This window comes from Antechinus flavipes, chromosome 4 (assembly GCF_016432865.1).
Source record: "Antechinus flavipes isolate AdamAnt ecotype Samford, QLD, Australia chromosome 4, AdamAnt_v2, whole genome shotgun sequence".
NCBI lineage: Eukaryota > Metazoa > Chordata > Mammalia > Dasyuromorphia > Dasyuridae > Antechinus > Antechinus flavipes.
Window position 1 is genome coordinate 479,844,803 of NC_067401.1, and position 15,115 is coordinate 479,859,917.

Here is a 15,115-nt window from a genome sequence, read left to right on the forward strand (position 1 = left end):
GGGAGGCTGAGGGGGCAACTGTGCAGTTCGCATCCAGGGAAGCCAGTGACTGAGGGGAATAGGAGGGGAAGGGGTCCGGCCCGAGGGGAGGGGACTGGCTGGGGGGAGGGAGGGAGGTGGCCGTCGGGGAGGGGGCGATGACGGCGTGTCAGAGGATGGGCTCCCCGCAGAGCCCCGGACTTGTGGGGTGCGGGGCCGCTTCTCTCGGAGCAGCCGAGTCCCGGCCACAAGTGGGGGCGGGACGGAGGAGCTGGGTTCCAAAGCGCTCGCGGCCGGGGGGCGGGGCCCTGCTTTGAAGGCTGCGGGACTACTTGGGGCAATACGGCCGGGCTGCGGCACTAGGCGGGTCATTACGGGCCGGCCTCCGAGGTCGCCGGCTCGGAGCTGTTTGGGGGCTCCGGTGGGTCGGAGGTTCGAGTCCCGCCTCCGCGCTCTTGCCCCGGCCGGCACCCCTTCCCCGCGCCGGGCCATGGCGGGGGGCTCTGCGGCCGAGTCCCCGCACGGGCTGTTGGGCCGCGTGCGCTTCCTGCAGGAGGCCGCCCGCTGCCTCCGCGCCGCCCGCCCGCTGCCGCGGCCGCTGGCCTTCGTGCCCCGAGAAGTCCGCTACAAGCTGTGCAAGGACCCCGCGGGCCCCGGGCCCCCCCGCTGCGTGCTGCCCGTCTGGTCGGCGCCGGACCCCGCGGCCGCCGGCCCCGCCGCCAGGCTCGCCGGCCGGGGCAGCCTGGGCAGCATCGAGGTGCAGCGTGGGGGCTGCGTGCGGGCCACGGGCGAGGAGCTGTGCAACAGCCACGGGCTCTGGGTCAAGCTCACCAGGGTGAGGGGCCCCCCGGGGAGGAGGGACCGGGCACCCATCCACCTTTGCTCTGGCCTAGCTGGCACCTCGCCCTGCCCTAGGTCGGGCTGCTTCCGGCTCTGCCCAGGGCCCTATTTAGCCTGGGAGGGGGATGGGCAGCAGAGGGAGCCCTTCCCAAGAGGCCCAGCCTCAGGTCCTAGTGGCCCCCTGATGAGACAGCCCAAAGTAGAAGGGGCTATCCTGGCGTGTAATGAGCCTCCCATCCTCGAGGTCTCCCAGCAGGGGTCGCCTGCCCAACCCTGAGACAGGAGGGGATGGATGGAGGGATGGAGGAATGGAGGACCCAGTCCGCCCTCAACACCTCCTCCAGGCTCCCGTTGCCCTTAGATCTGTCCAGCCACCCCCTCCCTGCAGGGTCTCAGGGCAGCCCCGCCCCCATCTCCCGGCTCTGACCCCCTCTCCCCCCCTGCGCTGTCGGCCCCCAGGAGCAGTTGGCAGAGCACGGGAGCAGCTGTGACCTCCCGGAAGGCTGGCTCCTGGCCTGCAAAAATGCAGAGGGCGGAGACCGCCTGGTACCCGTGGCCTCTACCGACCGCCTGCAGAGGCAGCAGCAGCTCTTTGGAGTGGACTACAGGCCCGTGGTCAGGTCGGCCCGCCCTGCCTGCCAGAATGGGGTGCTGCCCACAGCCTGCTCGCCTCCTCCAGGCAGGCCTCCGGGATTCCCCCGGGCTGTCCTTTGGCCCTCCTAGAGCATCGAGAGGGGAGGGAGGAAAGCAGGAGAGAAGAGGAGGGGGGGGGAGGGAGGGAGGGAAGGAAGAAAGAAGGGATGGGGGAGGGAAAGGGAAGAAAGAAAGGAAAAGAAGGAGGAAGGGACAGAAAAAGAGGAAGTGGGAAAGAGAAGGAAGAGGAAAGAAGAAGGGTGGGGAAGAAGAGAGAGGGAGGAAGGGAAAGGGAGGAAGAGGAGAGAGGGAGGGAAGGAGATAAAAGGAAAGGGGGAGGAAGGAGGGCCCTCCCCCATGCAGCTCTTAGCCTGTGCTGGGCCCGGCCTTATCCCCCTTCAAAGCCTCTCCCTCAGTCCTCCCCACTCAGAGAGCCGGCCCTGTGGGTGCCTGACCTGCCACTTCTGAGTCCCCGCCCAGTGCTCTCTGCACCTCCGCTGAGCACCTCACTGGTTGCAGGCAGGGAAAGGGGATCGTGGGCCCTGAGGGAAGGGGGAGCCCCGGAGAGCTGCGGGACCCCCAGGGGGACAGCCCGGAGGCTAAGCCAGCTTTCCTTCTGCCCCTCCTTGGGGCCAGCAGGTGGGAGCAGGTGGTGGACTTGAAATACTCCCTGCGCCTGGGGGCCCAGCCCCGGCCCACCGAGGAGGACACGGAGGCGGTGGAGAGGCTGCTGTGAGTGGCTGGGGGCTGGCTGGGAGGGGCCGGGGAGGGAGGGGGCCCTTTCCCCAAACAGCCTTTGATTGGACTTTTCTAGCTCCGGAAAGGGCTCGTTGAGGCCCCCACCGTTTACTTTCCAGTTTTGCGTCTAACTCTAAGTTTTCCTGTGATGGGGGGAGGCCGGGAGGCGGCGAGCCTGGGGGAATGTGGGAATCCCACCCACGAGCCCGGCCTGACCTGAGAGGGGGCGGGGCGGGCAGGTACGTGCCGCCGACATGGACCTACGAGTGCGACGAGGATCTGGTCCACTTCTTGTACGACCACGTGGGCAAGGAGGACGAGAATCTGGGCAGCGTGAAGCAGTTTGTGGAGAGCATCGACGTGTCTTCCTACACGGTGAGGGTCCCGGCTGCCCGGTCCGGCTTGCGCCCGGAGCCCTCTCGGGGCGCCCCAGTCCCTCGCTGCCCCAGCTCTCGAGCAAGCGCTGATACGACGGCCGCTCAGCCGGGCACAAGGGCAGAGAACGGCCCTGGCTCCACCCTCAGAGGCCTGAATTCTCGAGGGCCCCCCAGCCCCCGCCCCCCTGCACCCGCTGTGTCTCTGGTTCTTTGTCTCACTGAGGGGGCGGCTTTGCTTATTCTGGGGCCCGGGGCCTTCCTTCCTGGCGCAGGGAACTATCTTCCAGAACGCAGACCCTCCGTCTGGCTCAGTCCAGGACTGGGGGGTGGGGGGAGAGGCAAACTGTCCGGGGTCCCCCAGCCCGAGGGCTCTTCCCGGCTGCTTGAAAGGTAATGGGCTCCCCATCCCCGCAGCTCTGACTCTGAGGGACCTTTGGGGTCGCCCACCCCTCCCTTTGCAGGCGCTAGGGGAAGGGTCCGGGTGCGCTCACACAGGGAAGAAGCTGGCTTAGAGCCCAGGGCCCCAGCTCCAGGCCCAGGCGCGCACAGTGTGCCTTCGCACCGGGCTGGGAGGGAGGCTGGCGCCCGTCTCCCTCATCCATCTCTTCTCCCCAGGAGGAATTCAATGTCTCCTGCCTGACGGACAGCAACGCAGACACCTACTGGGAGAGCGACGGGTCCCAGTGCCAGCACTGGGTCCGCCTCACCATGAAGAAGGGCACCATCATCAAGTGAGTGAGGCCCTTCCCCTCCAGTGCCCCCTTCTCCCCAGGGCCTTCCCCCCCTCCCCCCGAGTGCCCCCTTCTCCCCAGGGCCTTCCCCCCCTCCCCCCCAGTGCCCCCTTCTCCCCAGGGCCTTCCCCCCTCCCCCCCAGTGCCCCCTTCTCCCCAGGGCCTTCCCCCCCTCCCTCCCAGTGCCCCCTTTCCCCCAGGGCCTTCCCCCTCCCCCCAGGGCCCCCTGCGGCCCGGGCCTGCCTTGGGGCACCCGGCCAGTTCTGGGAGGGCCCCTGAGCTGCCCCTTGACCCCCGGTTTCTGCCAGGAAGCTGCTGCTCACCGTGGATACGACAGACGATAACTTCATGCCCAAGCGCGTGGTCGTGTACGGGGGCGAGGGGGACAACCTGAAGAAGCTGAGCGACGTGAGCATTGACGAGTACGTGGCGGCCCCGGGCGCGACGATGGCTCCGGTGCTGGGGGCGGGGGGCGGCCCTTCCCGGGCCTGGGATGGAGCCTTCTCCCCTTCCCTCCGTGTCCCAGGACCCTGATCGGGGACGTCTGTGTCCTGGAGGACATGACCATCCACCTTCCCATCATCGAGATCCGCATCGTGGAGTGCCGAGGTGACGGGGCGGGGGCCCGGGCTGGGGGGGAGGCGCACCCGGCTGCCTGCCGCTTGCCCCTTCCCCACTTTCTTGCCCGTAAAACATGGGGGGTTAGATTTTGGCAAGGTGCCGACCTCCCCGGCTTAGCTGGGGCAGGAGAAGGACCCTCGGCTCAGGTGAGGAGCAGGAGCTCCCCAGGGGCCCGTGGGGGGTGGGGAACGAAGCGGGAACCCTGAGTGCGGAGAGCAGGAGGGCTTGTCAGCCGCGGCTCCTGCCCACGTGTCAGCCCCGAAGGCGGGGCCCGGGAAGCTGTGGGGTCACTCGGGAAGTTTTGGGGATCACTCACACGATCCTCCCTGGCAGACGACGGCATCGACGTTCGCCTTCGAGGAGTCAAGATCAAGTCGTCTAGACAGCGAGACCTGGGGCTGAGTGCCGACATGTTCCAGCCCGCCAGCCTGGTGCGCTACCCACGCCTGGAGGGCACGGCGCCCGAAGTCCTGTACCGCCGGGCTGTGCTGCTGCAGAGGTGCCACGGCCTGGGCCCCGGGGGACGCCCAAGCCAGTGGTGCCCATCCCCCCCACTAGGTGCCCCCGAGCCAGTGGTGCCCATCCCCCTACTGGGTGCCCCAGAGCCAGTAGTGCCCATCCCCCTACTGGGTGCCCCCGAGCCAGTAGTGCCCATCCCCCCCACTGGGTGCCCCCGAGCCAGTGGTGCCCATCCCCCCCACTAGGTGCCCCCGAGCCAGTGGTGCCCATCCCCCTACTGGGTGCCCCCGAGCCAGTGGTGCCCATCCCCCCCACTGGGTGCCCCCGAGCCAGTGGTGCCCATCCCCGAGCCAGTGGTGCCCATCCTCCACCCATTGCTGGGTGCCCCTGAGCCGGTGGTACCCATCCCCCCCACTGGATGCCTATCAGCCAGTGGTGCCCATCCCCCACCCTGCTGGGTGTCAGCTGCAGCCAGAGCTGGGATGCCCCTTCTGCCCCGTGCTTGGGCTGGGCCCCTACCACAGCCTGCATCTCTGCCACTCCCTGCCCAGGTTTATCAAGGTCCTCGACAGTGTCCTCCATCACCTCGTACCCGCCTGGGACTACAGCCTGGGAACCTTCAGTTACATCAAGGTGAGTGCCCAGGCCAGAAGGGGGCCGGGAGACCCTCACGCAGGCCCCACAGTCAGGAGAGAGCCCAGAGGCCGGATCCCTCTGTGGCACATGCAGAGGCACCTCCCTGAAAGCTGGCTTCCTCCTCCTCCTCCTCCTCCCCTTCCTCCTCCCCCCCCCCCAAAGGACTTTATCTCTTGGAGCTCAGGATAACCCTGGAGCTGGATTATCCCCATTTTATAGATCAGGAAACCGAGGTAAACAGAGGTGAAGCAGCACCTTCTTGGGCTGCGCCGCTGGCCTGTGTCTGAGGCTGGATTCGAACTCGGGTCTCTGTGGCCCAGGCCTGGGGCTGTATCCCCCGTGGTCCCCAGGCCCCCCTAGGTCAGGGCTTGCCAGTGAGGGGACCGTAGGATGTAAGTCGGGGCTGGCAGAGCTAGCCCAGCTCTCGTGTTACAAGGGGATGTGGAGGCTCAGAGAGGAGGAGGCTGCCCCCTGTGCCCTGGGGGACCCGGGCTCTGATCCAGCCCCCCTCCACTTGCCCAGAAGCCCCCCCTGGGGCAGGGCCTCATGCTGCCCCCCTCCTCTTCCCAGCAAGTCAAGCAGTTCCTGCTGCTGTCCCGCCGGCGCCCGGCCCTGGTGTCCCAGTGTCTGCGGGACTCGGAGAGCAGCAAGCCCAGCATCATGCCCCGGCTGTACATCAACCGGCGGCTGGCCATGGAGCACCGCGACTGCCCGGCCCGGGACCCCAGCTGCAAGAACGCCGTCTTCACCCAGGTGCGGGCTGTGGGGGGCGGGGAGAGGGAGGGGAGGGGTCCGAGGGGGCGGAGAGAGAGGGGGGAGGTGGGGAGGGGGCTGAGGGGGTGGGGAGAGGAAGGGGTGAGGAGAGAGAGGGGGGAGGGGGGAGGGGGCTGAGGGGGCTGGGAGGCCTCTGAGGAGCAGCGGTGGGCCAGGCTCACGTTCCCCTCCCTCCTTTCCTCCCTCCCTCCCAGGTGTACGAGGGCCTCAAGCCATCAGACAAATACGAGAAGCCTCTGGACTACAGGTGAGTCCTGCTGCAGGCCCCTGCCGCCACCCTGTGGCCTGGCATTCAAGGCCCCTTGCTCACCCCGCTCATCTTTCCATCTCCATTTCAGACAAACAAGCATTTATTAAGCTCCTACTATATGCTGAGCCCGGAGGAGACAGTTTGGGGATGAATCCTGGGGGCAGCCGGGGGTGCAGGGAATAGAGCAGGGCCCTGGAGTCAGCCTCAGGTGTTTAGTTAACTTAATTAAGGCTTATTAGGCGTGATCCTGGGCCAGTCACTTGGCCCCAGTTGTCTTCCCCAAAAAACCCGACAAAGAACTGGGGAAGAACGTGGCCCTGCTGGCCCCGGGGGCTCCCTTTTGAGGAGAGGGTAACAGGGCCAGGTGTGGACGGAGGGCGGCCCTCTTCTCTGCCACAGCCTCTGGCCCTGGGGGTTCTCAGTCCTGACTGCCGGGCAGAGGGAGGCCGAGGCTGCAGTGCCCCCTGCAGGGAGCTCTGCTTGGATACCTTGGCGAGTGGGGAGCTCACCCCTTCCCGCCGCAGCCCTTGGCTCCCGGGCCACGGTCTGCGCTGGCTTTTCTCTCATTTCTGGGCCGAACCAGGCCGGCTCCTGCTCCAAGGCCCTCCCCGGGCTTCTCGGGCCTTCTCTCACATGACTTCGCGTCATCCCCAGGCCGCTGGCCGCCCATCCCGGGCTTTCCCTCAGGAAGGGGGGCTGCCCCTTGGGCAGCTGACGTTTAACCGGACTCTCCCCAGCGGTGGAGCCTCAGTTCCCTGGCCCAGCTCCCGGGCGGGTGGGGGGCCACTGCGGGGGTTTCCTTGGCACCGCAGTGGGGCCGGGGCCTGTGGGGATTTCCCGGGCCTGCTCTGCTCTTCTGCCCCACCCCTTCCTGGTAGCTAGCAGGAGCCCCCCCTCCCCGTTCTGTGCCTAGAACGCCCCCCCAATGGCCACCGTGCCGGGCTATCCCTTGAGAGTCTCCATCCCAGCTCTTGGGGTACGTCTCATACCCACACTGGCCCCTGATCCCCCAGGAACGGGATCTCTGTCTCAACATACAGCTGGTGCTTAATTTGTGCACTTGGGACGGAACGGGTACCCCGCATTTCCTTCCCGCCCTGGGGCAGCTTGTGTTCGGGCTGGGGGCCGATGTCGACTCTGGGTGGGCCATGTGGGGCAGCCGGGTAATCAGGACCCCGCTCTCCCGGCAGATGGCCCCTCCGCTATGACCAGTGGTGGGAGTGCAAGTTCATTGCTGAAGGCATCATTGACCAAGGTGCGGATGGGTTGGATGAGTGGGGCCCTGGCAGGGCCAGGGAGGGCCCCTGTACCCTGAGGGGGCCGCCCCACCCCCTCGGGCTCCACTGATAATCTGGAGCCTGCTCTTGACCCTCTGAGGAGAGATGGGGAACTTAATACCTGCCTTTGGGAGGGTGGAAACGCCCTCCTCCCCTGGGTCTGAGTCTGCCCCTTCCCGACCCTCCTGGCCCCACCCCAAATGGGCCCCCATTGTGTCTGGCCCCCGCAGACCTGAGCTGATTCCTGTCCCTCCACCATGCTGGAGCCCTCTCCCCAGGCAGACTTTGTGGCCGGAGGGGGCAGGGCCAGGGCCGCATAAAGCCGTTGCTTTTGGGGGGGGGGTGACTCCAGGGGGCGGTTTCCGGGACAGCCTGGCCGACATGTCCGAGGAGCTGTGCCCCAGTTCGGCCGACACTCCCGTCCCCTTGCCTTTCTTCGTGCGCACAGCCAATCAGGTGGGTGAGATCCCGGCGGGGAGGGGGGGAGAAAGGGGGGCCAGAGGCCTGGGGGCAGGGAGGAGGCCCGCCCCTGCTGCCAGGAGAGTGGTCTGAGCCTGAGGGGCGGGGAGCTGGCCCCCGGGGGCCTGGGCTTGCAGTGCTGTTGTGGGAAGGTGGATGTCGTTGTGGGGGGGCAGAGGCTCAGGACCATTGGCCAAGGAACACTTATTGAGCACCTGGGTGCCCGGTGAAAGGACGAGACTGTGGGAGCTCCTGGCGGGGCCTTGGGGCCGGAGGCTCCATCCAGGGAGCTCTGAAGGCGGGGCTGCGGGGGGAGGGGAGAGCCGGAGGCGGGGGAGGGAGGAGGCCCGGGGCTGGGTGGGGAGGGGGACCCAGAGGAGCACTTGGGGCTGGGGCAGGACGGGAGGAGAGGCCCGTGTTGGGGCCGCAGGGCCCTCAGGCCCCAGGGATCATCGCCCTCTGGCCCGGTGCTGGCCCTCGGCAGACCCACCCTCAGTGGGGACGAGGCGCCAAGGCCCGGAAGGCCGGGACCGCGGCCGGGAAACGTCCTGAGACCTCCTGGTCGAGCCTGGGGCAGCAGCTCCCTGGAATCGGCCCGGGCCGCCTGGCATTAAGGCCCGGGGAGGCAGCCCAGGCTAGCCCTCTGCCCTGGCCTCCGGCGGTCCCTGCGGCCCCCTGACAGCCCCCCTCCCCCGGCAGGGCAACGGGACGGGCGAGGCCCGGGACATGTACGTCCCCAACCCTTCCTGCCGAGAGTTTGCCAAGTTTGAGTGGATCGGGCAGCTGATGGGCGCCGCCCTGCGGGGCAAGGAGTTCTTGGTGAGTGGGTGGGAAGGGAGGGAAGACCGAGCCACAGGGGGCGGCACCTGGCGGGGGCAGCGCGGTGCTGTGGGGAGTGCTCCGGCTTGTCCTAGGGCCCTGGGTTCGAATCCTGGCTGACTGGCTGTGGCCTGGGGTGACCCGCCTCATTCTTTGGCTGCTTGCCTCCCCCTCCCCTCCCCCGGCAGGTGCTGGCCCTGCCCGGCTTTGTGTGGAAGCAGCTCTCAGGGGAGGAGGTGAGCTGGAGCAAAGACTTCTCGGCTGTGGACTCTGTGCTGGTGAGTGACCGGGGGTGGGGGGTGGGGGCCTGAGTCCCTCCTCCGGGGTGGTGGCCCCGCCCCCGCCCTGCCTGATGGTGCCCCTCCCGCTCCGGGCCCAGGTGAAGCTCCTGGAGGTGATGGAGGTGATGGACAAGGAGACCTTCGAGTTCAAGTTTGGGCAGGAGCTGACCTACACCACGGTGCTCAGCGACCAGCGTCTGGTGGAGCTTCTGCCTGGGGGGGCATCGATGGCCGTGAGCTACGAGGACCGCGGGCGCTTCATCCAGCTGGTGCAGAAAGCCAGGCTGGAGGAGAGCAGGGAGCAGGTGAGGGTCCGGGGCAGAGCAGGGACTTACTCGGGCCCCTAGGGGGCAGAGCTAGGCTCCCAGGCCAGAGGGGCAGGTCCTGGGACCGGGCGGGGACTTACCCGAGCCTCTAGGGGGCAGAGCTGGGCTCCTGGGCCAGGGGGTGGGGGGTGGGGAGAGGTCCTGGGACAGGGCAGGGACTTACCCGAGCCCCTAGGGGGCAGAGCTGGGCTCCTGGGCCAGGATGGGGGGGGTGGGGAGAGGTCCTGGGACAGGGCAGGGATTCACCCGGGCCCCTAGGGGGCAGAGCTGGGCTCCTGGGCCAGGATGGGGGTGGGGGGTGGGGAGAGGTCCTGGGACAGGGCAGGGACTTACCTGAGCCCCTAGGGGGCAGAGCTGTGCTCCTGGGCCAGGGGGCAGGTCCTGGGACAGGGCAGGGACTCACCTGGGCCCCTAGGGGGCAGAACAGGGCTCCTGGGCTGGGGGGGCAGGTCCTGGGACAGGGCAGGGACTTACCTGAGCCCCTAGGGGGCAGAACAGGGCTCCTGGGCTGGGGGGGCAGGTCCTGGAACAGGGCAGGGACTCACCCGGGCCCCTAGGGGGCAGAGCTGGGCTCCTGGGCCAGGATGGGGGAGGTGGGGAGAGGTCCTGGGACAGGGCAGGGACTTACCCGAGCCCCTAGGGGGCAGAGCTGGGCTCCTGGGCCAGGGGGTGGGGGGGGGGGGGTGGGGGCCTGAGTCCCTCCTCCGGGGTGGTGGCCCCGCCCCCGCCCTGCCTGATGGTGCCCCTCCCGCTCCGGGCCCAGGTGAAGCTCCTGGAGGTGATGGAGGTGATGGACAAGGAGACCTTCGAGTTCAAGTTTGGGCAGGAGCTGACCTACACCACGGTGCTCAGCGACCAGCGTCTGGTGGAGCTTCTGCCTGGGGGGGCATCGATGGCCGTGAGCTACGAGGACCGCGGGCGCTTCATCCAGCTGGTGCAGAAAGCCAGGCTGGAGGAGAGCAGGGAGCAGGTGAGGGTCCGGGGCAGAGCAGGGACTTACTCGGGCCCCTAGGGGGCAGAGCTAGGCTCCCAGGCCAGAGGGGCAGGTCCTGGGACCGGGCGGGGACTTACCCGAGCCTCTAGGGGGCAGAGCTGGGCTCCTGGGCCAGGATGGGGGTGGGGGGTGGGGGGGGGGGAGAGGTCCTGGGACAGGGCAGGGACTTACCCGAGCCCCTAGGGGGCAGAGCTGGGCTCCTGGGCCAGGATGGGGGGGGTGGGGAGAGGTCCTGGGACAGGGCAGGGATTCACCCGGGCCCCTAGGGGGCAGAGCTGGGCTCCTGGGCCAGGATGGGGGTGGGGGGTGGGGAGAGGTCCTGGGACAGGGCAGGGACTTACCTGAGCCCCTAGGGGGCAGAGCTGTGCTCCTGGGCCAGGGGGCAGGTCCTGGGACAGGGCAGGGACTCACCTGGGCCCCTAGGGGGCAGAACAGGGCTCCTGGGCTGGGGGGGCAGGTCCTGGGACAGGGCAGGGACTTACCTGAGCCCCTAGGGGGCAGAACAGGGCTCCTGGGCTGGGGGGGCAGGTCCTGGAACAGGGCAGGGACTCACCCGGGCCCCTAGGGGGCAGAGCTGGGCTCCTGGGCCAGGATGGGGGAGGTGGGGAGAGGTCCTGGGACAGGGCAGGGACTTACCCGAGCCCCTAGGGGGCAGAGCTGGGCTCCTGGGCCAGGGGGTGGGGGGGGGGTGGGGAGAGGTCCTGGGACAGGGCAGGGACTTACCCGAGCCCCTAGGGGGCAGAGCTGGGCTCCTGGGCCAGGGGGTGGGGGGTGGGGAGAGGTCCTGGGACAGGGCAGGGACTCACCCGGGCCCCTAGGGGGCAGAGCTGGGCTCCTGGGCCAGGATTGGGGAGGTGGGGAGAGGTCCTGGGACAGGGCCTCCCAGGCTACAGGACTGAGTGAGGAGAGGGCAGGGACTCGCCCGGGCCCCAGGGGCAGGGCTGGGCCTCCCAGGCTGAGCTGGGTCCCCTGCTTCCCCTCCTGCCCAGGTGGCTGCCATGCAGGCGGGGCTGCTGAAGGTGGTGCCCCAAGCAGTGTTAGACCTGCTCACGTGGCAGGAGTTGGAGAAGAAGGTGTGCGGGGACCCCGAGGTCACGGTGGATGCCCTTCGAAAGCTGAGTGAGTGCCCGACCTCCAGGCTGGGGGGGGAAATGGGCGGGGGTCTTCGCTCCTTGGTGGCTGGGCAGGAGATGGGCAGGGGGCTGAGCCGCAGGGATGCTCCCTGCTGAGAATCCTCCATCGCAGGCTCCACTGGCTCAGACCCCTCCCTTCCCCCTCCCCCTCCCCGTCTCGGCCACAGCCCGCTTCGAGGACTTCGAGCCGTCGGACACCCGCGTGCAGTACTTCTGGGAGGCCCTCAACAACTTCACCAACGGTGAGTAAGGTGCGGGCCCAGCCTGGCCTTTGCCCCCCGCCCTCCTGATGACCTTTGTTTCCCATGGAGGGGGCCGCCTGCTGGGGGCCTCAAGTGATGTCATCACTCCTCAGAGGACCGGAGCCGCTTCCTGCGCTTTGTCACCGGCCGCAGTCGCCTGCCCGCCCGGATCTACATCTACCCAGACAAGCTGGGGTCAGTGGGGGCCCGGGGTCGGGCTGGGAGGGTAGGGAGGAAGAGGAAGCTCATTGGGAACGGGCCCTGCCCTCTAGGCAGCCACGGGAAGTCATGGTGATGTAGGGACAGCGGGCCCTCGCTTCGGTATAAGATGGGGGGGCTCGATGGCTTCCAGGGTTCCCAACCCTGACGCTCCCCCTGAGCCCTTGTGATTCCAGGGCTTGTTTCCTGGGGTGACACACTAAGTGCTCCCTGAGAGCAGCGCCCATAGATGGAGGGTAGACAGGGAAGGGGGTCCCCCCTTTACAGGACGGGTTGTGGGTTCAGGGGGGCCCTGGCTCTGACTTCTTGGCTCCCACCCCCAGCTCAGAAACTACCGATGCCCTGCCGGAGTCTTCCACGTGTTCTAGCACTCTCTTTCTGCCCCATTATGTCAGGTGAGTGGTCGCCGGCCCAGGGCTCGGTGCTTGAGGGGCTGGCTTGGGGAGGAGGGGTCGGCCTCTTTCTGAGGCAGTGGGGGGAGGGGCCGCAGTGGTTCAGACTGCTCTGGGGGGGCAGCGAGCTCCCCGTCATTCTCAGGGTCAGAGACCTTGTGGACAGGAAGCCAGGAGGGAGGTGGAGGGAGACCAGGGTCCTTGAGACCTCCCAGTGGGTCCCTCCCATCGTGTTTCTGTCTCTGGGCTTACTGAGGGGGTTCGAGGCTGGGAAGCAAGGAGTTGGGTCCCTCCCCCCACTAGCCCAGCCTCGGTTTCCCCTGTGCCCAGACACTGACACCGTCCCCTTCCCCCACACAGCGCCAAGGTGTGTGAGGAGAAGCTGAGGTACGCCGCCTACAACTGTGTGGCGATCGACACGGACATGAGCCCCTGGGAGGAGTGAGCACCCCGGCCTGGCAGTGCCCCCAGGCAGTGTGGCACGGGCTCTGGCCTTCAGAGTGCCTCAGGACAGCAGCGAGTGCCTTCTCTCCCATGCCTCCGCCGGGGGCCGATGCCCTCCCCGTCCTTCTGAGGCTGGGCTGCTCCAGGGGGCTGGGAGGTGGCTCCTTCCCAATAAACCACTTCCCCGCTCTCTCGGGTCAGCTGTGGTTCCTTGGAGTCGTGGAGGAGGCAGGGGTCAAGCTCCAGCTGGCCTCGGGTGCCTTGGAGAGCTGGAACCCCCCGGCCTCGGGGCCTCAGGAAGGCAGCCTGCTGGGGTTCTGCGGGGTTCTGGTGCTACCCGGCTTCCGCCTCAGCATCCCTGGAGCCCGGGAGACTGCTGTGTCCCAACATTCAGTTGTAACTATCCCCACACAGGCTCCCAAGGTTCCTCCTCCTCCAGAGGAGCAGCCATCACTTCTTAGACTTTTCTTGGGGGTGGAGGTGGGGGCTGGAAAGAGGCCTGAAATCCTGCTTTGGGGATGCGAGCAGATGGAATCGTAACCCAAAGTATGACCTAGTTAGAGCCGGATCCTGGGCGTCTACTGGGGAAGCCTTATCCAGCAGCTCTGCCTTTAAGGTGCAGGGTCCCAACCTTTCTTGTGTCATGGACCCCCTTGGTGGGCGGACTCCTCAGAAGAACGCTTTAAAATTCTCTATATACCTTCCAGATAATCACAGAGAAAACTCACTATAGTAAAATGCAGCTGTTGTGTTAAAAACAAACAAACAAACAAACAAAAACAAACTTCTGGGCCCGAGTTAAGAACCCTGCTTTAAGGGACTGTCCACTTGGGGCTTTTGGATTCTTTCCTGAGAGCACAAATTGGGGAGAGTCTGTTCTCACAATCAGGTCCTCCTCCCTTTTGTCTGTAGCAGGCTAGAAAAGAAAGGGCCTTGGCCATACTCTCGGAGGATGTGAGGTGGGTGGGCCAACCTTCCTCAGGATAATCTCCAGATTTTCAGCGTCCTTCCTAAATGCAGCCTCCAGATCTGAGCAGACTCCAGCTAGGAGTGGTCCGACTAAAGCTGGGGACTACGGGGATGATGACTTCTCCCCTTTTTTCTTGGAGCTTGGCTTTTTATCAAGGGTTTCTTTGACCATTCCATCGTGCTGCTCATCAGGAACTTGTAGTGGAGCCGCTAAACACCCCCGATCTTTCCCCCATAAACTGCCGTCTCACTACACCTCCCTGATCCTGGGCTCGTAATGCTGATTGTTTGGGCCCAAGTGTAAAACTTTACATTTATTCCTGCTGTGTTTAGTCTCCTAAGACTTTGATATCACTTTTATTTGTGTATTCTCCCACTTGATTACATATTCCCAAAGGGCAGGAACTTAATGTTTAATATGATGGGGATCTTTACCTTATATGAGACTAATAGATCATATCCCCAAGGACCTGGCTCCAAATTCTCCCCCCCCCCTTTTTAAAAAATATTTATTTATCTGTCTATTTTTTGCTAAGGCTAGGAAGTGTTAAATGTCTGAGGCCAGATTTGAACTCAGGTCTTCCTGACTTCAGGGCTGATACTCTATCCACTGCGCCCCTAGCTGCTCCTTCCATCTGCCTTTTAGAGTTCTAGGGGTACCCCTGAAGCTGTGAGTGACGGTGGGGTACCTTGTCAATGCTATTGGCTTGAGCCCTCATTCTGGTGTGTTTCCTTCAATATCAATCAACAGTTTCCCCTTCTAGTTAGTGCCAATTGATACTTCTTCAGGATCACTGACACCATTAAAGACAGTATCAATCTGATCGATTAACATTAAGTAGCCTGCAAAAGCTTTTCCCCAGAATTAGCTAGATCAGAAGTACAAAAACTTCCTCTCAGCCCCGGGACGGGCTTTCCCACTTACAATCTCAATCCTTGGAGGAAAGGGGGGTTTACAACAAAAGCCAGAAAATGCTCTGGATTAGAGCACTTGGGTTCAGGTCTGGGCTTGACCATTTTACTACCAGATCACCTTTCTAGACCTCAGTTTTCTCATCTGTATAATGAAAGGGTCACAACTACATGACTTTCAGCTCTAAATCCTGCCTTTGGGGAGATGCTGAAGGGAGATATCTCCTTGTGGGAGTCAACCTTTTCTTAGCCATTTTTATTATGGTCAATAAATGGTGGCCATCATATGTTGACTGAGTTCCATGACTAAGGGAGGTTGTGGCTTATAAAGACAAGGTTCTAGGTGTGGGATAGGGATATCAGAGCTGTGTAGTTAGTATTCTTGATGTTCTGAACAATTTTCCATAGCCCCGGATGATTTCTTAACCATGTTACCTCTCGAAGTTTTTTCAGCGGTGATTTTCATCCTTCAAATTGTTCGGGGTCTTGGTTAAATGTGGTTTTTGAGGGAAACTGGGAGAGCTCGAGCAGCTTCTTGATTTTACTCCGCCACCCCCATTATAATGCTTGAATACTATATAATTGAAGGCTGAGCATCCTCTCATGGCCA

General features: G+C 64.9%; 1 protein-coding gene across 2 annotated transcripts; it reads left to right on the forward strand.

Annotated features, from left to right (window-relative positions):
• The first annotated feature begins 136 nt into the window (after nucleotides 1–136).
• HECTD3 (HECT domain E3 ubiquitin protein ligase 3) lies at nucleotides 137–12,814 on the forward strand. Of its 2 annotated transcripts, none has more exons than XM_051999863.1 (21): nucleotides 137–814; nucleotides 1,279–1,439; nucleotides 2,092–2,184; nucleotides 2,430–2,565; nucleotides 3,183–3,298; nucleotides 3,607–3,720; nucleotides 3,825–3,907; nucleotides 4,253–4,418; nucleotides 4,930–5,011; nucleotides 5,585–5,767; nucleotides 5,983–6,035; nucleotides 7,229–7,293; nucleotides 7,668–7,771; nucleotides 8,474–8,593; nucleotides 8,782–8,871; nucleotides 8,973–9,179; nucleotides 11,184–11,313; nucleotides 11,495–11,569; nucleotides 11,683–11,764; nucleotides 12,112–12,183; nucleotides 12,541–12,814. In XM_051999863.1, exons 1-21 carry the CDS (start codon nucleotides 470–472, stop codon nucleotides 12,623–12,625), a joined length of 2,562 nt encoding a protein of 853 aa, XP_051855823.1. In that variant the 5' UTR covers nucleotides 137–469; the 3' UTR covers nucleotides 12,626–12,814. The 2 variants fall into 2 exon arrangements, with proteins under 2 accessions (XP_051855823.1, XP_051855824.1); XM_051999864.1 differs by lacking the exon at nucleotides 8,973–9,179 and adding an exon at nucleotides 9,964–10,170.
• Nucleotides 12,815–15,115: the final 2,301 nt, after the last annotated feature.